This window comes from Muscardinus avellanarius (assembly GCF_963383645.1).
Source record: "Muscardinus avellanarius genome assembly, chromosome: X".
NCBI lineage: Eukaryota > Metazoa > Chordata > Mammalia > Rodentia > Gliridae > Muscardinus > Muscardinus avellanarius.
This window is the reverse complement of record NC_137792.1, coordinates 2,437,787-2,461,989: the sequence shown is the minus strand read 5'-3', so window position 1 is coordinate 2,461,989 and position 24,203 is coordinate 2,437,787. Positions and strand designations below refer to the sequence as shown.

General features: G+C 45.4%; 1 protein-coding gene across 1 annotated transcript in view; it reads left to right on the top strand.

Annotated features, from left to right (window-relative positions):
• ANOS1 (anosmin 1) overlaps window positions 1–23,817 on the top strand; it is a gene marked incomplete at both ends in the record, with an annotated part of 134,353 nt that extends 110,536 nt beyond the window's left edge. The window contains 6 exons of the mRNA XM_080719542.1: window positions 10,616–10,762; window positions 13,429–13,514; window positions 16,460–16,631; window positions 17,116–17,336; window positions 20,622–20,763; window positions 23,759–23,817. Of these exons, the coding sequence (XP_080575668.1) occupies window positions 10,616–10,762; window positions 13,429–13,514; window positions 16,460–16,631; window positions 17,116–17,336; window positions 20,622–20,763; window positions 23,759–23,817 (827 nt within the window). The remainder of the gene's footprint in view (window positions 1–10,615; window positions 10,763–13,428; window positions 13,515–16,459; window positions 16,632–17,115; window positions 17,337–20,621; window positions 20,764–23,758) is intronic.
• Window positions 23,818–24,203: the final 386 nt, after the last annotated feature.

The window sequence follows — 24,203 nt, the reverse complement described above, 5'->3', positions numbered from 1 at the left end:
AAGAAAGGGGAAGGAAGGAGAGGAAGAAAGGAAGAACTGGGGATGGTGGCACATGCCTGTAATCCTTGTACTTAGGAGGCTGAGACAAGAGGATCGCAGGTTCACAGCCAGCCTCAGCAATTTAGCGAAGCCTGTCTCAAAACAAAAACTAAAATAAAATAGAACTGATGCCGGGCGTGGTGGCGCACGTTTGTAATCCCCGCGCTTGGGAGGCGGAGACGGGAGGGTCATGCAGGTTCGGAGCCCCTCGCTGGCTTAAGAGACCCTGTTTCCAAAAATAAAAAAGTATAAAATAGGTCTGGGAGTGTAGCCCAGAGGTAGAAGGGCTTCCAGGAACCCCAGTACCACCAAAATAATTAATAATAATAATAATAATAATAATAATAATAATAGGTACTGCCGAGATGTCTTCCCAGCCCTCTCTGCAGAGAGGCACCGAATGATCATCTTTTTGACTTTTCCCAAAGCTTGTCCTCTGCCACTGAGCTGTACTGCTCATTTTTCTCCAACACCCCAAATCCTTTCTACTTCTGCTCTCTATAAAGCCTTTCTTTTTCTACCCACGGTAGAGATTTCGTCTATGCTGTGAAATAACTATTTTCTTTAGACTACTTCTTGTTCTTCCAATAAACAACATTCTTTCCCCATGAGCAAGTGGTATGAGATTGCAAACTCCCATAATTTAATATGTGTGCATTCCCAGAACCCAGAGCGGAGACGGAAAACACCCAACCTCAAGTTGTGATTGTTGGGTTACATCACTGAGAGCCTGCTTGGGGCCCAGCTCACACACAACACTTTTTTTTTTTTTTTTGGTGGTACTGGGGTGGAACCCAGGGGCTTTCTACCTCCGGGCTATACTCCCAGACCTTTTTTTTATACTTTATTTGGAAACAGGGTCTCACTAAGTTGCTGAGACCCTCAGTAAGTAGCTGAGGCTGGCTTCGAACCTGTGCGATCCTCCTGTCTCAGCCTCCCAAGTGCGGGGATTACAAGCGTGCGCCACCACGCCCAGCTTCTAAACAGGGAAACAGGGCCTCCATAAATTACTGAAGCTGAGGCCGGGCGTGGTGGTGCACGCTTGTAATCCCAGCATTCGGGAGGCTGAGACAGGAGGATCGCGGTTCATGGCTAGCCTCAGCTACTTAGTGAGGCCCTCTGCAACTCAGTGAGACCCGGTTTCAAAATAAAGAATAAGAAATAGGGCTGATGGTGCAGCTCAGAGGTAGAATGCCCCTGGGTTTCATCCCCAGACCCGCAAAAAAAAAAAAAAAAAGACTGAAGCCGACCTCTAATCTGCTATCCTCCTGTGTCTGCCTTCCAATACTGGATTACAGCCATGTGCCACCAGGCCCAGCTTAATTACCTCTTTCTTCCTTCCCCCAGATATGATGCCAACCTTCCTCTTGAAGTTGTGCCTAAATCTCTTTTCCAGCCAAGCATGGTGGCACATGTCTATAATCCCAGCATTCGGGAGGCTGAGACAGGAGGATTGCAGTTCAAGGGTACCCTCAACTACTTAGCGAGGCCCTTTGCAACTCAGTGAGACTCTGTTCCAAAATAAAGACTAAAAAATAAGGCTGGGGGTGTAGCTTGGAGGTAGAATGCCCCTGGGTTCCATCCCCAGTACCACACACAAAAATAATTATATATATATATATAAAAAATCTCTTCAGTAGGGTGGAGCCATAGCTACCCCTTCACCTTTCGTGTTTCTCTTCTTTCCTCGGTAATCTCAGGAGGAGATTCGTGTGCTGGGGTGTGTCACCGAGGGATGATTTCTTAGCCTCATAAGCCGGTCGTCTCTCTTTCCTCTGCCCTTGCTTCCTGAGAGCACGATTGCAAACACAAAGGCCAAATACAGAATATGAGAGGCTTATTGAGGATGTGGGGCTCGGTAATGAAAAAGGGCTGTGACTGAAGAAGTTACCTTCCAGAGAAAGAGCCAGGTTATGAGGGAGGGAGGGAAAGAGAGAGGGGGGGAGAGAGAGAGAGAGAGAGAGAGAGAGAGACAGAGAGAGAGAGACAGAGAGAGACAGAGAGTAAGAGAGAGAGAGAAAGACAAAGAGAAAAGAGAGAGACAGAGACAGAAACTGTGTGTGTGTGTGTGTCTGGAAAGGGCCACTTCCCCAGGGTGAGACATGACATGAGACAGAAATGTCATGCTGCAGAGAGAAGGTCTCCAGTGGTCCTTTGCCGAGAGTGGACCGAGGCTCCCGGGGATGCTGGGGAGTCTGAGTGCAAGCCTGTGCGTTTATTTATTTATTTTTATTTTTTATTTTTTTGTGGTACTGGGGTTCCTGGAAACCCTTCTACCTCCGGGCTACACTCCCAGATCTATTTATTTGGAAACAGTGTCTCTTAAGCCAGCGTGGCTGGTTTTGAACCTGTGTGATCCTCCTGTTTGTTTGTTTGTTTATTTATTTATTTATTGCCAGATCCTGGTAAAAGTCTCATCCTGCTCAGGGACGTTGATTGTGTCCCTGTTCTTGTCCGGCTTCGTTCTCCCCAGGTTCTCTATGACACCTGCATATTTAGCTTGCATCCCAGGTGTTCTTAGACCTTGCGTCAGTTTTACCTGCGAGGTGTCCTGCCTCTACCCAGCGCTCTCCGCTGTCCTCTTCTGGTAGATTGAGTTGCTAGGTACTCGTGCGTCTCTCCCAGTGACTCAGCTGTGGCCCGGGTTTCTCTACTAAGAGCTGCTTTCTCTCTTTTCTGTGTCTGAATGTCACACCGCTAGCTCAAACTCAACATATTCCAACTTGAACTAACCCCGTCCAGGGACAAAGCCCAGTGCGCCCAGGCATTTCTGGTCTCTTTTGATCTCATTACCAACTGGAAACGTGAGATTCTCCTTTCCTTCCTTTCTGTCGGCTTAAATTCACCTCAGAGTCCTGCAACCTTTTTTTTTTTTTTTATGTGTGTGTGTGGTACTGGGGGTGGAACTCAGGGGCTTTTCTACCTCCGGGCTATACTCCCAGACCTATTTTATACTTTATTTGGAAACAGGGTGTCACTAAGTTGCCGAGAGCCTCACTAAGTAGCTGAGGCTGGCTTCGAACCTGCACGATCCTCCTGTTTCAGCCTCCCAAGCGCGGGGATTACAAGTGTGCGCCACTGTGCCCAACTCTAAGTAGTTAAGCTCTTTGACAATCATCTTTAATGATCAGGTAATTCTAAGCCAGGTGTGATGCGCACATTTGTAATCCCAGTACTTGGGAGGCTGAGACAGGAGGATCACAAGTTCCAGGCCTGTCTCAGCAATTTTGTTAGACCTTCAGAAACTTAGTGAGACCCTGTTCCAAAATAAAAAGTAAAAATACCAACTTAGTGAGACCCAGTTTCAAAATAAAGAATAAAAAAAAAAATAGGGCTAGGGGTATACCTTGGAGGTAGAATGCCCCTGAGTTCCATCCCCATCACTGCCCCCCCCAAAAAAAAAGTAAAAATAGGACTGGAGGTATATTTCTTTTTTTTTTTTTTTTTTTTTTTTGTAGAACCAGGGAATTGAACCCAGGGGCATTCTACCTCCAAGCTATACCCCCAGCCCTACTTTTTATTCTTTATTTTGAAACTGGGTCTCACTGAGTTGCAGAGGGCCTCACTAAGTAGCTGAGACTGGCCATGAACCACGATCCTCCTGTCTCAGCCTCCCCGATGCTGGGATGACAAGCGTGCGCCGTCACGCCCGGCTGGTATATTTCAGAGGGAGAATGCCCTTGGGTTAAATCATACACATACATACATACATACATACATACACACATACATACAATTAGATAATGCCTTACCCAACCCATGAAAGAATGGTGGTAGATTCAGGAAAGTGATAAAAGAACAGGAAAAGAAACATAGCACGTACTGTTTGGATCCCAGGTGATTCTATGGAAGAGACGGGCTTTACGGCAGACTGTGTAGGGAGTGGCTGAATATCTGTCAGGATTTTATTTTCTCATGTTGATAGGTAATCTCGTAAACGCGAGTGTATGACTTTTACAAGAACACTCTGTATTTCATCGGGAACCCAACTAGAAGTAAAGGATAATTACAACTTTATAGTATAAGCAAGGGAAATTATGTTTTATCGAAGATGCAGTCGTAAATGTCAGCCTGTAAATTACTTTTTGAGTTATATTTTTCCAGGTCTGCAGGCTACTCTGGGTTTTAATGATACGTATTTTGCATGCCAGCCGCAGCTGAACGATCGTGTGGTTTCATAAAAGGGTCCCCGGAAGGAAGCGGGACAGGACTGTTTTTAATGGAAATGTAGCTTCCTTTTTTTTAGAGGCAGGAGGACTATTTCTAAGGTTGACAGATTCTAAATGTTTTATTTTTGCCTCCTGGAATTAGAATATTCCTGTAGCTCTCCAAAATATGAACAGATTGGAGAGAAAAGAGTCGGGGTCTCCTAATCTTATAAAATTAATCAAAATCTGATGTTTAAATATAAACAGCATATATCTTCAATTCTCTTAACATTTATGGGTATTAAAGAGTATAAAGCATTCCTCACATCTTTTCAGAATAGGGTGGATATGACTTGATTCTATTTTTCTTTATGACTGAAAATGAAAAAAGACATTTTTTTTGTGGTACTACGGGTGGAACCCAGGGGCTTTCTACCTCTGGGCTATACTCCCAGACCTACTTTATACTTTATTTGGAAACAGGGTCTCACTAAGTTGCTGAGAGCCTCGCTAAGTAGCTGAGGCTGGCTTCGAACCTGCGCTATCCTCCTGTCTCAGCCTCCCAGGCGCCGGGATTACAAGCGTGTGCCACCACGCCCCGGAGAAAAAGACATTCTTTAAAAGTCAGAGACACACACCTAGCACTAAAGTATGTAACTTATCTGTCTTTTACTATGGCACACATCAGCAACACAACTTGTAGGTAAATTTCTGCTCTAGAGAAATTTCAGTAAAACAATTATTGTTCAGTCTTGAGGTATATAAAACCCATCCCTAATGAAATACAGGACGGATCTAAAGGCAATCAGGAAAACAAAATTCACTTAGAGGTTAATCACCGTATCTTCATTTCCATCTTTGTGTTGTGTTGGCGAATTCTCAACATGACAGATTTTCAAAGAAACTGGAAACATAAATGGGCGTGTGAACATCTTTGAGCCCCAATTCTCTATTTAGTGAAGACCTGGAGTGTGACTAGGAGGATTCTTTAACTCCATGGACGTATCAAAATACAGATAGGGTTTGGCTGGGAGCCCTGTGAAATTTCCATCTTGTTCACGCCTCCTCCTCTGGACTCTCACCTCATCCATTAGACCAACTCTATATGAAGTAATACTGGCTTTAAAATACAGTAGTTTACACAGCGTGGTGGCGCATGCTTATAATCCCAGCATTCGGGAAGCTGAGACCGGAGGATCACGGTTCGTGGACCGCCTCAGCTACTTAGTGAGGCACTTGCAACTTCGTGAGACCCTGTTTCAAAATTAAAGAATAAAAATATAGGGCAGAGGGTGTAGCTTGGAAGTCAAATGCCCCTGGGTTATATTCCATCCCCAACCCGCCAAAAAAAAATTATACGTACATATATATATAATATAGAGTTATTACCCCTCCTATATATATATATAATATATATATATATATTAGTTTAATAAATATTTCTCAGTTTGACCAACATTGATTTGAATTTCTCAAGTGTCCTAAATATGAGACTGACTGATGTTCCTATGGATTCCCCTTTAATCAAATGCAAGAGATAGTTAATTTAGAACCCATCTCTTTCTCTCTGCAGTTATACTGGCTTTAAAATAGAGTGGTTTAATAAATATTTCTCAGTCTGACAAACATTGATTTCAATTCCCGAAGTGTCCTAAATATGAGATCGACTGATGTTCACATCGATTCTCCTTTAATCAAATGCACGGAGAGTTAATTTAGAGGACATGTTAGTGTATGAAAAAAATTGATAGTTAACGCAAACATGTCCACTGGGACGCCCAGCATTGCTTTATGAATCCTGCCTTCCCAGAATGGAGAACCTTTTCCTTATTCCTTACTCATCCTCCCCGTTTACTCTTCCTGCCACTTTCCCAAAAATGTGAACATCACAGCTTTGCTAGAAAACCTCATATTTTCTACTAATATATAATCAGTTTATCTTAATAGACTCTTAGAAGTCAGTTGGGGATCTAAAAAGCAGAAAATCCTTCCATCAAAGGGCAAAATTTCTTTCTTTCTTTTTTGGTGGTACTGGGGATGGAACCCAGGGGCTTTCTACCTCTGGGCTACACTCCCAGAACTATTTTATATTTTTTATTTGGAAACAGGGTCTCACTAAGTTGCTGAGAGCCTCACTCAGTAGCTGAGGCTGGCTTCGAACCTGCGCGATCCTCCTGTCTCAGCCTCCCAAGCGTGGGGATGACAAGCGTGCGCCACCACGCCTGGCAAAGGTCAAAATTTCTAGGTATGCAGCTTCTAAATTCAGTGGAAAGATGATGTAGAGATGTGAAGTTGGGCAATTTTTCGATCTCCTCCTTTACTTGGCATCTGAGTCGACTCTATGGAGACGTGCAACCCAGTGGAGAGGATGCACTTGGTCAGTGTAAAGGGCAGGGCTAGAAGATACAGGAATGGAGAAAGAGTTATTACCCCCAGGAGGAAAGAGAGCTCAGGGGAGTTACCTGAAAATTTGCAATACTCTCTCCCAAACAGAGAAATTGTCGTTTTTTGTTTGTTTTTGTGGTACTGAGAATGGAGCCCAGGGGCATTCTACCTCTGAGCTACACCCCCAGCCCGATTTTTGATTCTTTCTTTTCAAACAAGGTCTCACTGAGTTGCAGAGGGCCTCACTAAGTAGCTGAGGCTGGCCTTGAACCACGATCCTCCGGTCTCAGCCTCTCGAATGCTGGGATTACAAGCGTGCACCACCACACCTGGCTGATACTCAGTTTTTGATGTTCATTTTTGAACATGCTCAATTCAGGGTCATGGTTTAAGAAAAAAAAAGACGAGGCCAGGTGTAGTGGCGCACGCTTGTGATCCCCGTGCTTGGGAGGTGGAGACAGGAGGATCACAGGTTCAAAGCCAGCCTCGCCGGCTTAAAGGAGACAGCCCCCCCCAAAAAAATATATATATACACATACATACACACATATATATACATATATATATATATACACATATATACACACACATGTATATACATATATAAAATATAAAAATATAAAATATTTTATATAAATTATAAAATATATATATTATAATATATATAAAATAGGTCTAGGAGTGTAGCCTGGAGGTAGAAGGGTTTCCAGGAACCCCAGTACCACCAAAAAAATAAAAATAAAAAAAAGAAATACTTCTGGGCATGTGCACTTCAAGGTCATAAATATGGCAGACAGGAAGACTTCTGGACATGCAAAATTCAAGGTCAGAAAGATGGCGGACAATGGACAGAGATGCTTCTGGGCATGCTCAGTCAGGGTCACAAAGATGGCGGACAGAAGCTTCTGGGCATGCTCAGTCAGGGTCACAAAGATGGCGGACAGAGAAGCTTCTGGGCATGCTCAGTCAGGGTCACAAAGATGGCGGACCGAGAAGCTTCTGGGCATGCTCAGTCAGGGTCACAAAATGGCGGACAGAAGTTTCTGGGGATGCTCAGTTCAGGGTGACAGAGATGGCAAACAGGAAAGCTTCTGGGAATAGTTCAGGGTTGCAAAGATGGTAGACAGGAAGGCCTCTGTTACATGCCTTTCAATTTCATAAAGATGGCAGACAGAAAACCTTCTGGGCATGCTTATTTAAGGGTCATAAAGATGGCAGACAGGAGGCTTTGGGGAATATGACGTTCAAGGTCACAAAGATGGCGGATAGGAAGACTTCTGGACAGGCACAGTTCAGGGGTCACAAATTTGGCTGACAGGAAGGCACTGGACAAATGCAATTCAGGGTCACAAAGATGGCGGACAGGAAGGCTTCTGGGCATGTGCAGTTGTAGGTCAGAAAGATGGCAGACAAGGAGGATTCTGGGTATGCTCAATTCAGGGTCACAAAGATGGCGGACAGGAAGGCTTCTGGGCATGTGCAGTTGTAGGTCAGAAAGATGGCAGACAAGGAGGATTCTGGGTATGCTCAATTCAGGGTCACTAAGATGGCGGAAAAGATTTCTGAGCCTATGCAGTTCAAGGTCACAAAAGATGATAGAAAAGCTTCTGGGCATTCTTAGTTCTGGGTCACAAATAGGGTGGCCAGGAAGGTACTAGACAAATGCAATTCAGGGTTAAAAAGATGGTGGACAGGAAGATCATTGGGTATGTGCAGTGCATAGTCATAAAGACAGCACAGAAAGGCTTCCGGGCATGTACAGGTCAAGGTCACAAAGATGGAGGACAGTAAGGTTTCTGGGCATGCTCTGTTCAGGGTCGCAAAGATGGCACACAAAAAGGCTTCTGGGCATGCTCAGTTCAGATCCACAGAGATGATTGACAGGACGGTTTCTGGGCATGCTCAGTTCAAGGTCACAGAGATGGCAGACAGGAAGGCTTCTGGGCATGCTCTGTTCAGGGTCACAAAGATGGCGGACAAAAAGGCTTCTGGGCATGCTCAGTTCAGATCCACAGAGATGATTGACAGGAAGGTTTCTGGGCATGCTCAGTTCAGGGTCACAAAGATGTTATTTCAAAATTGTTTCTGGGCATGCTCAATTCAGTATTACAACAAGCCATGTTTTCTCTAGGAATTAAAACAAAAACTATAGCCACCTCGCTGTTTTTGTGAGTTTTTGGAGACTAAGAGGAACTGGGGATTGATCTGAGACATGTTACCTCCAAGCTACACCTCCAGCCCTTTTTATTTTGAAACAGGGTCTTGCTAAATTGCTGAGGCTGGCCTCATCAAACCTGCAGTCTCCTGTCTCGGCCTCCCAAGTACTAGAATTATAGGCATGGGCCACCAGTTCTGACTTTAAATAAGATTCTGTGGACATGTCCCATTATTATTATAATTTTTTTTAAATTTTGTGGTACTGGAGATCAAACCCAGGAACATTCTACCTTTCAGCTATATCTCCAGCCATTTTTAAATTTTTTCATTTTGAAATAGGATCTTACTAGGTTGTTGAGAGTCTCACTAAATCGCTGAGACTGGTCTCAGAAAGTTGCAGTCCTCTTGTCTCAGCCTCCCCAGAACTGGGATGACAGGCATGCACCACCACACCCAGCCCCCGAAATTAAATAAACAAAAAGATTTAATTTAAAATGGAAAAAAAAATTCAGAAACTCTGAAGAGGAATTTGTTTAAGTTTGGACGGTCTTTGCCAAGAAGAGTTTATTGGAAATTTGGAAGAATAAATGGTGTTTCTAGTACTAGCCAAGAAGTTTATTGGAAATAAACTAGTACTAGCCATGCCCTCTGAGATAAAGTAAGGAGAACTGTTGACACCGGACAGGTTTTAGGACTAGGAATGCTGCAAGCAGGAACGAGGTAGCCAGAATAAAACAGAACATATAAGGACACAAGTAAAACTAGAGCTAGGTCTCACACCCCCTCCCTGTTTTTTATTCTTTATTTTGAAACAGGGTCTCACTGAGTTGCAGAGGGCCTCACTAACTAGCTGAGGCTGGCCGCGAACCGCGATCCTCCGGTCTCAGCCTCCCGAATGCTGGGATAACAAGCGTGCGCCCCCACGCCTGGCTTTCGAGCCAGGTCTTAATCTCACATAGCAACCCCATCAGAAACGACCTCGCCTTAGAATGAGAGTCTAAACTGCTCAATTCAATTGCATTTTGTTTTATAGAAACATATCTTTGTCTCTCGTCAAATGCGGTGTGTTCAAACCTCAGGACCATTCTTGTTTACTTTGACATTGTTTGCACTTTATGAGTACGTGTTGTGAACAGTTTTTGGTGTGTGTATAGAAGCCTATTGGAGTTTGAACCCAAGGGCCTTTTACCTTGGAGCTACACCTCCAGCCATTTTTATTTTTTATTTTGAAAGAGGCTCTTGCCGGGCGTGGTGGGCACGCTTGTAACCCCCGCTCTTGGGAGGCAGAGAAAGGAGGATCGCGCAGGTTCAAAGTCAGCCGCGCTGGCTTAAGAGACCCTGTTTCCAAATAAAAATTAAAATAGGTCTGGGAGTGTAACCCGGAGGTAGAAGGGCTTCCAGGAAACCCAGTACCACCAAAAAAAAAAAGAAAAGAAAAGAAAAGAAGAGGGTCTTGATAAGTGACTTAGGTTGGCCTCAAACTTGTGACCCTCCTGTCTTAACATCCAAAGGACTGAGATAAACAGGTATGTTCCACTACTCCTGGTCACTTTTAAATAAATAATAGGAGGAGCCGGGCGTGGTGGCGCACACTTGTAATCCCCAGGGTTGGGAGGCAGAGACAGGAGGATCGCGCAGGTTCAAAGCCAGCCTCGCTGGCTTAAGAGACCCTGTTTCCAAATAAAAATATAAAAGCATGGATCTGGGAGTGTAGCCCGGAGGTCGAAGGGCTTCCAGGAATCTCAGTACCACCAAAATAATAATAATAATAATAATAATAATAATAATAATAATAATGAAAGTTCATCTTGAAAAATATGTTGGATGAACATTATATTGCACGATTATTTTAAATAAGTACATGAAAATGCCATGCTTTGTTGCAGAAGAGCAGCTTGGGAAAACCAGAAAAGACGTGACCCCAGTCCAGCCTCCTTTTCAAAGACGACGACCCACTCGGCCGCTGGAAATCGGAGCTCCGTTCTATCAAGACAACCAACTACAAGTCAAGGTCTACTGGAAAAAGACTAAAGGCAGGGAGACGCTTTTTGCTTAATTATTACTAGCTTTAAATAACTCGCCGATGTAATGGCATATAGTTGTTTTTTAAGTAAGTGTCAAGCCACAGTATTGATAGTAAATTGAACAATAACTGAGCCAGGTGCTTAAGCACTATTTTTTAAAAAATGGTCCTGGGGATTAAACCCAGGGCATTATGAACTACACCTCTAGCCCTATTTTAGTTTTTATTTTGAAATAGGGTCTCACTAAGGTGCGGAGGGCTTTGTTGAATGGCCGAGGCTGACCTTAGATCTGCGACCCTCCTGTCTCAGCCTTCCAAGTACTGGATGGTAGGCGTGTAGTACCGTACCTGGCTAGAGACCTGACGTTTCTGTGCAGTTAATTTACTTCTATTAAACGAGAGGCTATGGATCCATGCATTGATAAAATTCACCCTTGTGAATAAATGCATAAGTCTTAAAAAAAAAAAAAAGAAGTCTTGTTGGCTACTGGGTAAAAATCCAAACTCCAAGGAAGCCATTTCTCCTTTAACTAAAGGTCGTGGGTACCGCTTCTCTATCTGTTTACTTATTTGGGGTTTAAAGTTCTTCTTTTCCGGTTCCAAATTGCTCAAAGCAAGTTCCCACCAGATCAACCCTATTCCATCAAAGAGTCCTTTCCCTTCTGAAAACCCCCATCAAACGCTTGGCGCGAATGTTCCGGACGAGATGTTAATCACCGGCAGAGACTTGGCCACGCCAGGGTGATTAATAAACCCGAGACCGTCAAAACGTCCTTTCCCACACTCCACAAGCTGTTTGGCCAGATCTTGTCTTATTTCACACTTTTAATGTCCAAAGCAAAGAAAAGGTACAGAAAGCCCGCCGCTCAGTCCAGGAGCGGGACATATAAAGGTCTGGTGTTGTGGCTTCCCCTTGAGAACCCCGAGTCACAGGGGGGCAGGACGGACTGAGATATTGAACATGGTGATTCCCGTAAGGAAAGGGGGCCCCAAGCGTCCCGCTTCTCCTGGAAAGACAACCCTGTTCTGGTGGTCCTTAACAGGCAGCCGATACCAATAGCCAGTCCTCCGGGTTTGCAGAAACTGCTTTTGATGGTGTATTGTGTGACTGCCTTTATCAGAAATATAGAACTTAGATGCTTCTTTTAGTTTTGGTACCCCTCAGCTAAACCTCCAGCCCTTTATTATTATTGTATTTTATTTTATTATTTTATTTATTTATTTTTTGAGGTACTGGATAAAACCCAGGGACATTCTACCTCCGAGCTACACCCTCAGTCCTAATTTTATTTATTATTATTATTATTATTATTATTATTATTATTATTATTATTATTATTTTGTGGTACTGGAGATGGAACCCAGGGGCATTCTACCTTCAACCTAAATCCCCAGCCCTATTTTTTATTCTTCATTTTGAAGCAGAGTCTCACTGAGTTTCAAAGGACCTCACTAAGTAGCTGAGGCTGTCCACAAACCAAGATCCTCCTATCTCAGCCTCCAAATGCTGGGATGACAAGCGTGCGCCACCATGCCTGGTTTCCTGATTTTTATTCTTTATTTTGAAACAGGGTCTCACTGAATTGCAAAGGGCCTCACCAAGTAGCTGAGGCTGTCCACGAACCGCGATCCTCCTGTCTCAGCCTCCCAAGTACTGGGATTACAAACGTGTGCCACCACGCCGGGCTCTTGTATTTTATTTTTGGTGCTAGAGATTGAAACCTGGGGGCTTCTACCTCCAAGCTATACCCCCAGCCCTTTATTTATGTTTTTACTTTCAAACAGGATCTTGCTAAATTGCCCAGGGTCTTGCTGAGGTTGTCTTTGAAACTCCAACCCTCTTGTCTCAGCTCCCCAAGTACTGTGATTACAGGCATGCACCCCCACGTCCGGCTCTGGCTTATTCCACTCTTAATGTCTAAGAATTTATACTGAATGAGTGTGCCCCCATGGGTCTCCCTGTAGAATTTAATTTTTCTTCTTCCTATTCTCTCAATTTTAAGAATGTCAGACTTCATGATACTAACTCTAGTTTGGACCTGAATGTCCTCTAGAAAATCATATATTAAAGGCTTGGTCCTCCGCTGACCACCACTGGGAGGTGGTGGACCCTTTAAGAGGCGGGGCCTTATGGGAGGTCTTTTGGTTGTTGGGGGCGTGCTCTCATGGGGGACTCTGGGTCCGTGGCCCCCTCCCTCTTTCTCTGTCTGTTTATTTCTTGGTCATGAGGAGAATTTTTTTTTCTTTTTTTGCGGGTCTGGGGATGGAACCCAGGGTCATTTGACCTCCGAGCTACACCCCCTGCCCTATATTTTATTCTCTATTTTGAAAGCGGGTCTCACTGAGTTGCAGAGGGCCTCGCTAAGTGGCTGAGTGTTCGCTAAGTGTCCGCGAACCGCGATCCTCTAGTCTCAACCCGAATGCTGGGATTACGAGTGTGCGCCACCACGCCCGGCTTAGGGGGAATGGTTTTGTTTCACCCCAGCTCTGACCACGAAACGTCACTCTCTCAGAGGACTAGGAGTAAATACATCGGCCTAGGCCTGGTCTGGAAACCCGAACCCAAGAAAGCCTGCCTTTCTCTATAATTTGATTATCTCAGGCATGGGTCTGATAGTTATGGAAAGCTGACAATATGACTTCTGGCTGTTTTTGGTTTGTGTTTTGACATTACAGACCCCAGCATCAACCGATACCACGTGCAGTGGTTCCCAGAAGCGTGCGCCCACAACAGAACGGAGACGTCGTCGGGCGTGACTCACGTAAGGAGATGATTGTCCTGGCCGGCTCTGAGTAGCTCCTAGATACATCTGATCCGTGCAGCTAATGGGACGGAAGAATACAAGACAAACGTGTCTCCTGGATAACGCATCACCAATGGCCGCAGAATCACGGCCCAGACGACACTGAAATGACAGTCATGATACCCACTCATTCTTTTTTTTTTTGGAGGGGGAGAGGGTTTGGAGATTAAACCCAAAGGCATTATACCTCCAAGCTATATCCAGAGCTCTATTAATTAATTAATTAACTAATTTTTATTTATTTATTTATTTTTGTGCAGTCCTGGGGATGGAACCCAGGAGCATTCTACTACCTCCCAACGACACCTCCATCCTATTTTTATTATTAATTAATTAATTTATTTATTTATTTATTTTGGTGGTACTAGGGCTCCTGGAAGCCCTTCTACCTCCGGGCTACACTCTGAGACCTATTTTATATTTTTATTTGGAGACAGGGTCTCTTAAGCCAGCGCGGCTGGCTTCGAACCTGCGCCATCCTCCTGTCTCCGCCTCCCAAGCGCGGGGATGACAAGTGTGCACCACCTCGCCCTGCCTCTATATTTTTTATTCTTTATTTTGGAACAGAGTCTCATTGAGTTGCAGAGGGCCTCACTAAGTAGCTGAGGTTGGCCCCAAACCGTAATCCTCCTGCCTTAGTGTTCCAAATGCTGAAATTACAAGTGTGTGTCACCACACTCAACTCTATATTTAATGATGACATTATGGCAGGAATTAATAACAGCACTTCCAACAAACATAAATTGCTAGTGGATATCATTTTTAGCAGAAAAGCTTACATATAGTCTTAGCCTGAGTTCAGTGTGTGTGTGTGTGTGTGTGTGTGTGTGTGTGTGTGTGTGTGTTACTGGGGGTGGAACCCAGGTACTTTTCTACCTCCAGGCTATATTCCTAAATCTTTTTATACTTTATTTGGAAACAGGGTCTCACTGAGTTGCTGAGAGCCTCACTAAGTAGCTGAGGCTGGCTTTGAACTCGTGCGATCCTCCTGTCTCAGCCTCCCAAGCTCTGGGATGACAAGCGTGTGCCACCATGCCTGGCAAGTTCATTTTTTTAACTCAAAATATTTTTATTTACAGCTTTATACTACCCGTCTCCATGGCTTCCAACTCAAAAATATTTATTGCAAACATTAGAAGTTGTCTTTTTAGCTGGGCGTGGTGGTGCACACTTGTAATCGCAGTACTTTTAGAGGCTAAGACAGGAGGATTGAGTCAGGTTCGAGGCCAGCCTCAGCAAGCAGTGAGGCCCTTTGCAACTTACTGAGATCCCATTTCAAAATAAAGGACAGAGCCGGGCATGGCGGTGGCGCACGCTTGTAATTCCAGTACACGGGAGGCTGAGACAGGAGGATCACAGGTCCGCCGCCAGCCTCGGCTGCTTGATGAGGCCCTCCGCAACTCAGTGAGATCCTGTTTCAAAATAAAAAGAATAGCCGGGCGTGGTGGCGCACGCTTGTAATCCCCGCGCTTGTAATCCCCGCGCTTGGGAGGCTGAGACAGGAGGATCGCGCAGGTTTGAAGCCAGCCTCAGCTACTTAGTGAGGCTCTGAGCAACCCAGTGAGACCCTGTTTCCAAATAAAATATAAAATGGGTCTGGGAGTGTAGCCCGGAGGTAGAAAGTTTCTGGGTTCCACCCCCAGTACCACCAAAAAATAAATAAATAAATAAATAAAATAAATAAATAAAAAGAATAAAAAATAGGGCTGAAGGTGTCACTCGGAGGCAGACTGCCCCTGGGTTCTATCCCCAGTAATATAAATAAATAAATAAATAAATAAATAAATAAATAAATAAATAATAAAAGATAGGGCTGAGGGTTTAGCTCGGAGGCAGACTGCCCCTGGGTTCCATCCCCAGTATAATAAATAAATAAATGAATAAATAAATAAATAAATAAATAGATAGATAGGGCTGAGGGTTTAGCTCGGAGGCAGACTGCCCCTGGGTTCTGTCCCCAGTATAATAGATAGATAGATAGATAAATAAATAAATAAATAAATAAATAAATAAATAAATGGGCTGGGGGTGTAGCTTGGAGGTATAATGCCCATGCATTCAATCTCCAATACAGGAAAATGTGTGTGTGTGTGTGTGTGTGTTACATTGTAATTATTTTAGCTTGTATTTTACACTTTACACTGTAACCATTTTCCATTGTAACTATACAATTAACTGCACCCAGCCGTGGCGTGTCTGTGTCTGGACGGAAGCCCGCCTCTCCAGCACCCTCCACGTTAGTGAGGCTGGTACTGGGCGGTCAGTGTATGCACGGGGCATTATTTGCTGTGTCCCTCCCTCAAGCCTCCTGTTCCCCTTCCTCTTCTATCTGAAATCCGTTTTCTTTCCTATTTTACTCTCTCTGGCATCCACATATGGAAGAAGACACATGACCTTTGACTTTCTTTTTTTTTTTTTCTTTTTTTGTGGTACTGGGGATGGAACCCAGGGGCATTCTACCTCTGAGCGACACCCCAGCTCTAATTTTTTTTTTTTTTTTGGTGTTATTGGGGGTGGAACCCAGGGGCTTTCTACCTCCGGGCTATACTCCCAGACCTAGACCTATTTTATATTTTATTTGGAAACAGGGTCTCACTGAGTTGCTGAGAGCCTCACTAAGTAGCTGAGGCTGGCTTTGAACCTGCGCGATCCTCCTGTCTCAGCCTCCCAAGCGCGGGGATTACAAGCGTGGCCACCACGCCCGGCCAGGGCTTCACACTTGACTCTGGCCCAAACACGGGCAGGGTGTCCTCTGTCATTGTCAGAAGGGCCACAGCGCACAGACTCCGTCTACAGGACAATTAACTTTGCTGAAATACGTGTTTATCTCCCGCCATTTTTTAAACAAATCTCTAATGAGATTTCTTATTTATTATAAGCGTATTCTGTGTGTCTTGTTCCAGGAAAATTACATCATTCTTCCGCACCTGTCCTTTTCCTGCAAGTACAAGGTGACCGTCCAGCCCATAGGGCCGCGGGGTCCCCCGAGGGCAGAGACGGGCTTCTTCTCCACGCCGCCCTGCGCCGCTCTCAAGGAGAAGAGCCAGCGGCACACGAGCTGTCCCGACGACGCAGGTACGCCCGGGGTACTTCCAGACCGCGTCCCACAGGGCCCGAAAACCCCACAGCTCTCCCTTCTTCAACTTGTAGAATGGTGGTTCAATTTGAAGCAAGTGGGTGTACAGGTATAGGTTTAATTTTATTTATTTATTTATTTATTTATTTATTTATTTATTTATTTATTGTGGTACTGAAGATTGCACCCAGGGGCATATTACCTCTGAGCTACATCCCCGGCCAGCTTTTATTTTTATTTATTTATTTATTTATTTATTTATTTATTTATTTTGTGGCACGGGGGTTCCTGGAAGCCCTTCTACTTCCGGGCTACACTCCCAGACCTATTTTATATTTTTATTTGGAAACAGGGTCTCTTAAGCCAGCAAGCGCGGCTGGCTTCGAACCTGCGCCATCCTCCTGTCTCCGCCTCCCAGGCGTGGGGATGACAAGCGTGCGCCACCGTGCCCGGCTAAACTTTTTTAACTTTTTATTTCCACAGGCCATGTTTCTTCCAAAGTGCTCGCCAAGCCGGAAAACCTCTCGGCTTCCTTCATCATCCAAGACGTGAACATCACCGGCCATTTTGCTTGGAAGATGTCCCGGGCCAATCTCTTCCAGCCCATGACCGGGTTCCAGGTCACTTGGGCCGAGGTCACCACCGAGAGCAGACAGAACAGTCTACCCAACAGCATCATCTCCCAGTCGCAGATTCTGCCTTCGGTAGGCGGCGCCCCCTTTTGTCCCTAGATAACTAAATCCGTGCCCTGCAGGTGAGAACCTCGGCTCACCTTCAGTGACCATCAGAAATGTATATGCTGTCATTTCTATCTCCTTTCTCTTACCTCTCCTTTAGAAGCATTCACACTTTCTGAGGGTTTTTTTTTTCTTTTTTCTTTTTGTGGTACTAGGAAGGGAACCCAGGGGCATTCTATCTCGAGGTACACCCCCAATATATTTGTGGTACTGGGTTCCTAGAAGCCCTTCTACCTCTGGGATACACTCCCAGACACCTATTTTTATACTTTTTTATTTGGAAACAGTGTCTCTTAAGCCAGCGCGGCTGGCCTCACACCTGCGCGATCCTCCTGTCTCCGCCTCCTAAGCGCGGGGATGACAAGTGTGCAACACCACGCCGGGGTTTAGTCTTTATTTTGAAACACAATCTCACTAAGCTGCAAAGGGCCTCACTAAGTAGCCGAGGCTGTCCATGAACCGCGATCCTCCTGTCTCAGCCTCCCGAATGCTGGGATGACAAGCGCGCACCATCACGCCCGGCCCTTTCTGATAATTTTTGTGCATAGCTATGAAATAGGAGAAGCTGGGCCTCTTGGCACATGCCTGTGATCCCAGTACTTGGGAGGCTTCGTGAGAAAGAAGTATGGCAGAGTAGAGGCCAGCCTCCTCGGCAATTTAGCAAGACCCTGTTTTCAAAGAAAAATTAAGAAGTGGGATTAAGTATGATCCAGTACCTTTGGTTTGATAGAATTGGCTCCCATGGACCTGATTGCGTGTGTGTCAAATGCAGAGGTCGCCCTTTCTGCTGTCTTTGTTACCCCCTGGCCTTCTGGTCCCAGCGGACATGCCCTGTTTGAGGTGTCGAATTGGGAGAAAAATCACTCAAAGGAGCTTGTTGTGTGTCTTTTTCCCCCTTTTTAAATTTGGCTACAGGCTATAATGAGTTGGACTGTTTTCCAAGCCACTTAATTCTTTGGCTTGAAGAAAAAAAAATCATGTGTGGGCTTTTTATGCTCTCTGAAAACCTTCTTAGAATATCCATTTCTTGCTCCAAAAAAAAAAAAAAAAATTTATTTTCCCCAAAGCCACCTTAAATCCTGGAAGGAAAAGTTTCATGGAATGAGAAAGTAGTTATTTTATGAATGTCCTAAGTTTTTTTTTTTATTAAGATTTAAGAAGAATGTGTTGGCATCAAAATAAACGTTTTTCACTCATGGGTCTTGACAGATAGATTGTGTTTTAAGGAAAAGAGTTGGCCCGTTCCCTGAAATTTCAGTGATCAAGAATTCACATCACAAGATGTGAGGCTGAAAACCTTACACCCTGGGAAAATCTCATGTTAAGGAATAAAATAAAAAAAAAACAAGAAGAAAAAATAATAAAGATGGCATCCTAGGAGCGAGGGCCGAGAACTGGCCCATTGGCACATTTGAAGTCCGCCAACATGCTCGGACCGCCGTGCATTGAGTTTCGGTGCCGAGAAACCATGTCGAGACCTCCCAGGGAAGGGAAGAAAAAGCCCACAAATTCAGCTGGGCTTCGGGAGCAGCCAGCTCTGCATAAATTCTGGAGAAAATAGCTCAGTATTACAGAATGCTCAAATTCCCTGACAGCTCCATGTCGTATGAATCTCAGCTAGGAGAAGCGACGACCGTAGACTGTGCCCCTGTCGAGGGCGTCCCGCCTCTCTGCACCCATCGTTTCTAGAAGGTTCCTGTTTGTAACGATGGGAGATGTCGCCGTGGGTCCTTGTTCTCGGCTGTGTGTAGAAAACAATAGCCAGAACTCCTTTTTGCTGTGAGCTTAAGCAATTTTGTTATTACAAAGATAGGACAGAGTTAATCAAGCCCTGTACCAGAGGTAGTACAGGGGAGTCACTTGAAAATAAGTTAGTAGACGGGTGTGGTGGCGCACGCTTGTCATCCCAGCATTCGGGAGGCTGAGACCTGGAGGATCGCGGTTCGAGGCCAGCCTCAGCTACTTAGTGAGGCCCTCTGCAACTCAGTGAGACCTGGTTTCAAAATAAAGAATAAAAAATAGGGCAGGGGGTGTAGCTCGGAGGTCAGTTGTCTCTGGGTTCCATCCCCAGACCCACAAAAAAAAAAAAGAAAAAGAAAATAAGTGAATTTTTTATTTTTATTTTTTTTATTATTATTTGTGTGTGTGTGTGTGTGTGTGTGTGTGTGTGTGTGTGTGTGTGTGTGTGGTACTGGGGTTCCTGGAAGCCCATCTACCTCCAGGCTACACTCCCAGACCTATTTTTTTTATTTTTGGAAACAGGGTCTCCTAAACCAGCGCAGCTGGCTTCGAACCTGCGCGATCCTCCTGTCTCCGCCTCCCAAGCGCGGGGATGACAAGCGTGCGCCACCACGCCCGGCGTTAGTGAGGTTTTTGGATACAAAACAGTTTTATACCAATCATCTTCTGACCTGAGAAGATCTGCTCTATATCCACCCTTTCTGGGGCAGGCCTTTTGATATGGGGATTCCTCCCTGTAGGCCCGCCCTGTCTCTGGTACAGACCCCAAGCCTTTTGTTACACCCCAAAATATGTTAATTGCTTATTGGAGTCTGGGATCTCTTGAAGGCTTATGGCGTCCTCCCACATCCTGGGGAAATCTTAGCTTGTCTTTACAATGAAAAAGGGACGCCAGGCATGGTGGGCACGCTTGTCATCCCCGCTCTTGGGAGGCGGAGACAGGAGGATGGCGCAGGTTCAAAACCAGCCACTCTGGCTTAAGAGACCCTGTTTCCAAATAAAATATAAAATAGGTCTGGGAGTGTAGCCCGGAGGTAGAAGGGCTTCGGGAAACCCCAGTACCACCAAAAAAAAAAGGGGGGGGGGTCTGGGGGTCCCTCTGTTTTCTTGCTAATCACCCCTGGTGCCAGGAACTCTGCGGCAGGGCCCCTTCCCTGCCTGAGTGCCCACCTGCACCCAAGCTCTGGCATTCTAATACCAAAGCTTTATTTTTTATTTTTTGTTTTTGCGGTGCTGGGGATGAAACCCAGGGGCATTTGACCTCCGAGCTACACCCCCAGCCCTATTTTTTATTCTTTATTTTGAAACAGGGTCTCACTGAGTTGCAGAGGGCCTCGCTAAGTAGCTGAGGCTGTCCGCGAACCGCGATCCTCCGGTCTCAGCCTCCCGAATGCTGGGATGACAAGCGTGCGCCGCCACGCCCGGCTCCAGAGCTATTTTTAAATACATTTTGAAGCCCTTTCCCAATACCGGCACACTGATGAGCCCCGCATCGTCCTTTCTCTGCCCCAGGATCACTCTGTGCTGACGGTGCCCAATCTGAGGCCGTCCACCCTCTATCGGCTGGAAGTCCAGGTGCTGACCACGGGAGGGGAAGGGCCGGCGACCATTAAGACATTCCGCACACCCGCCCTCCCGCCTTCTAATGTACACCGTGAGTACTGAGTCGGGTGGGGTGCTGCAGGTGCAGTCGGGCCTGGGAGACAGAGAGGGATGTCTCATTGAAAAAATAAGAATAAGTGGAGCTGGCGTGGTGGTGCAGGCTTGTAATCCCAGCATTTTGGAGGCTGAGAAAGGTAGATCACAGGTTCGAGGCCAGACTCTGCTACTTAGTGAGGCTCTCAGCAACTCAGTGAGACCCTGTTTTAAAATAAAGAATAAAAAATCGGGCTAGGGGTGTAGCTCATAGGTAGAATGCCCTTGGGTTCCATCCCCAGACCTGCAAAAAATAAAAATAAAAAATAAATAAAATATAGAGGGGCAAGCCAGGCACGGTGGCGCACACTTGCAATCCCAGCATTTGGGAGGCTGAGACAGGAGGATTGCAGGTTCTAGGCCAGCCTCAGCTACGTAGTGAGGCCCTTTGCAACTCAGTGAGACCTTGTTTTAAAATAAAGAATAGCCGGGCGTGGTGGCGCATGCTTGTCATCCCCGCGCTTGGGAGGCGGAGACAGGAGGATCGCGCAGGTTTGAAGCCAGCCGCGCTGGCTTAAGAGGCCTTGTTTTCAAATAAAAATCTAAAATAGGTCTGGGAGTGTAGCCCGGAGGTAGAAGGGTTTCAAGGAACCCCAGTAGCACCAGAAAGAAAGAAAGAAAGAAAGAAAGAAAGAAAGAAAGAAGGAAGGAAGAAATAGGGCTCTTGGTGTAGTTTAGAGATAGAATGCCCCTGGGTTCCATCCCCAGACCTGCAAAAATAAATAAATAAATAAATAAATAAATAAATAAATAAATAATAAAATATGAATGGCAAGTGGGCGTGGTGGCGCACGCTTGTAATTCCAGCATTTGGGAGACTGAGACAGGAGGATCACGGTTCAAGGACAGCCTCAGCTACTAGTCATTGAGGCCCTCTGCCACTCAGTGAGACCCTGTTTCAAAATAAAGAATAAAAAATACAGCTGCGGGTGTGACTCGGAGGTAGAATGCCCCTGGGTTCCATCCCTAGGACCGCACCACAAACAAACAAACTAAAAATAATAGGGCTGTGTGTGGAGCGCGGAGGTAGTAAGCCCCTGGATTCCATCCCCAGTACCGCATAAAAAAATAAAAATAAATAAATAAATAAATATAAAGAATAAATGAATGATTGAATTAATAATCATAGATTTCTCTGGAGGTAGAAATCCTCCTGAGCTGAAATTCTGATTCCCAGGTTGTTTCTGCCTGTTGGGTTTTATGCTAGCCATTACTAGAAAATTGATGGTTGGTACTTGCTGGGTACCTTTATTTTCCCCGCTCCTTCCTTTTCCCTCCATCTCCCCTCCTCCCTCCCTCCCTTTTTTCCCCTCTCCCGCTCCTCCCTCGTTCCTCCTCTCCTCTCCTCTTTCTTTTCCTTCTTTGCATTTCAGCTATCTTCTACGTGGCATCTCACTTTTCATCGCCTCTTAAACCATAAGCACATAAGGAAAAAAAAAGCCTGTAGTTTCATATCAGTTTGGAGTTTTTTAATTATAGATTTTCAAAGATTACCATACAAGGAATGATTCTTATTAATTTTTTTGCAGTCCTGGGGATGGAAGCCAGGGGCATTCTACCTCCGAGCTCCACCCCAGCCCTGTTTTTATTCCTTACAGATAAATATGGAAAGACTTTAAAACGCTCCACACTTGGGATTCTTTCCTCTCAATCAAGTGGCCAGATGAACTAAGCTGCTAACTCGATAAATACTTGGGGTTTGTGATTTATCCCACCTCCTCCTGAGAGAGAGAGAGAGAGACAGACAGACAGACAGAGAGAGAGAGAGAGAGAGAGGGAGAGAGAGAGAGAAAAATATGGATTGAGTGAGGGAACAAAGAAAGAGGAAGGAAAAACTGAAAAAGGAGAGAAAGAATTGTGTCTGCAGATTCATATTCCAAATAAAAAAAGAACATTTTTTACTTTTGAATCTCACGCTGTCTGAGCAAATGACTGTATTTCCACTGCATTCACTGTTTTTTTTTTTTTGTTGTTTGTTTGTTTGTTTTTGCAGTTCTGGGGCTGGAACCCAGGGGCATTCAACCTCCGAGCTATACCTCCTGCCCTATTTTTTATTCTTTATTTTGAAACAGGGTCTCACTGAGTTGCAGAGGGCCTCGCTAAGTAGCTGAGGCTGGCCTCGAACATGCGCAATCCTCCTGTCTCAGCCTCCCAAATGCTGGGATTACAAGTTTGCACCACCATGCCTGGCTGGAGATATGCCACTTAATTGTGTATTTCTTCCTTTATTTTTTGTCCTGGTGTCTAAACCCAGATGCACTCTACCTAAGCTACACTCCCAGCCTGATTTTATTATATTATTTATTTATTTATTGTGGGTCGGGGGATGGAACCCAGGAGTATTCAACCTCCGAGCTACACCTCCTGCCCTATTTTTTATTCTTTATTTTGAAACAGGGTCTCACTGAGTTGCAGAGGGCCTCGCTAAGTAGCTGAGGCTGGCTTTGAACTTACACGATCCTCCTGTCTCAGCCTCCCAAATGCAGGGATTACAAGTGTGCGCCACCATGCCCGGCTTGCATTCACCGTTCCTTTTTTCTTTCTTTCTTTCTTTCTTTCTTTCTTTCTTTCTTTCTTTCTTTCTTCCTTTCTTTCTTTCTTCTTTTTCTTTTCTTTCTTTCCTTTCTTTCTTTCTTTCTTTCTTTCTTTCTTTCTTTCTTTCTTTCTTTCTTTCTTTCTTTCTTTCTCTTTTTTTTTTGTGGTTCTGGGGATGGAACCCAGGGGCATTCGACCTCTGAGCTACACCCCCTGCCCTATTTTTTATTCTTTATTTTGAAACCGGGTCTCACTGAGTTGCAGAGGGCCTCGCTAAGTAGCTGAGGTTGTCCTCAAACTGCGATCCTCCTGTCTCAGCCTCCCAAGTGCTGGGATCACAGGCGTGCGCCACCTCGCCCGGCTTGCATTCACCGTTTCTCAAGGATGTGACTGACTGGCCCGTTCTCGTCCCTTCTTAGGGCCCCATCTGAAGCATCACCACCCGCATCACTACAAGCGGTCCCCAGAAAGATACTGACACTTCGGAGAGCGTCTGAGAAGCGCACAGGCCTGGGGGGCTCCTGGAGCACGGGGGTCCCCGTTAGAAGCCGTAGCCACTTCTCAGAGAACGCACGCTCCCTCTCTCTCTCTCCCCGCCGTGGAATCTCGGCACGGCACTCCTGCAGCGACTCACAGACACATCTGCACACGCGCGTGACAAGCCCTTGGACCGGGAAGACGGCGTCGGCCCTGCAGGGCCAGCAGGTCCAGGTCACCCTGAACGTCCCCTCTGCGCGCCCATGGTTCTGACGTCGCTATTCAGCGATCGCAGCATTGACGTTTGCCTGACCGTGGCCCAGGCGAATCTCAAAACCGAGCCTTGTCACCCGCACGCCAGCCAGGCGCATGCTGAACCCAAGTCCA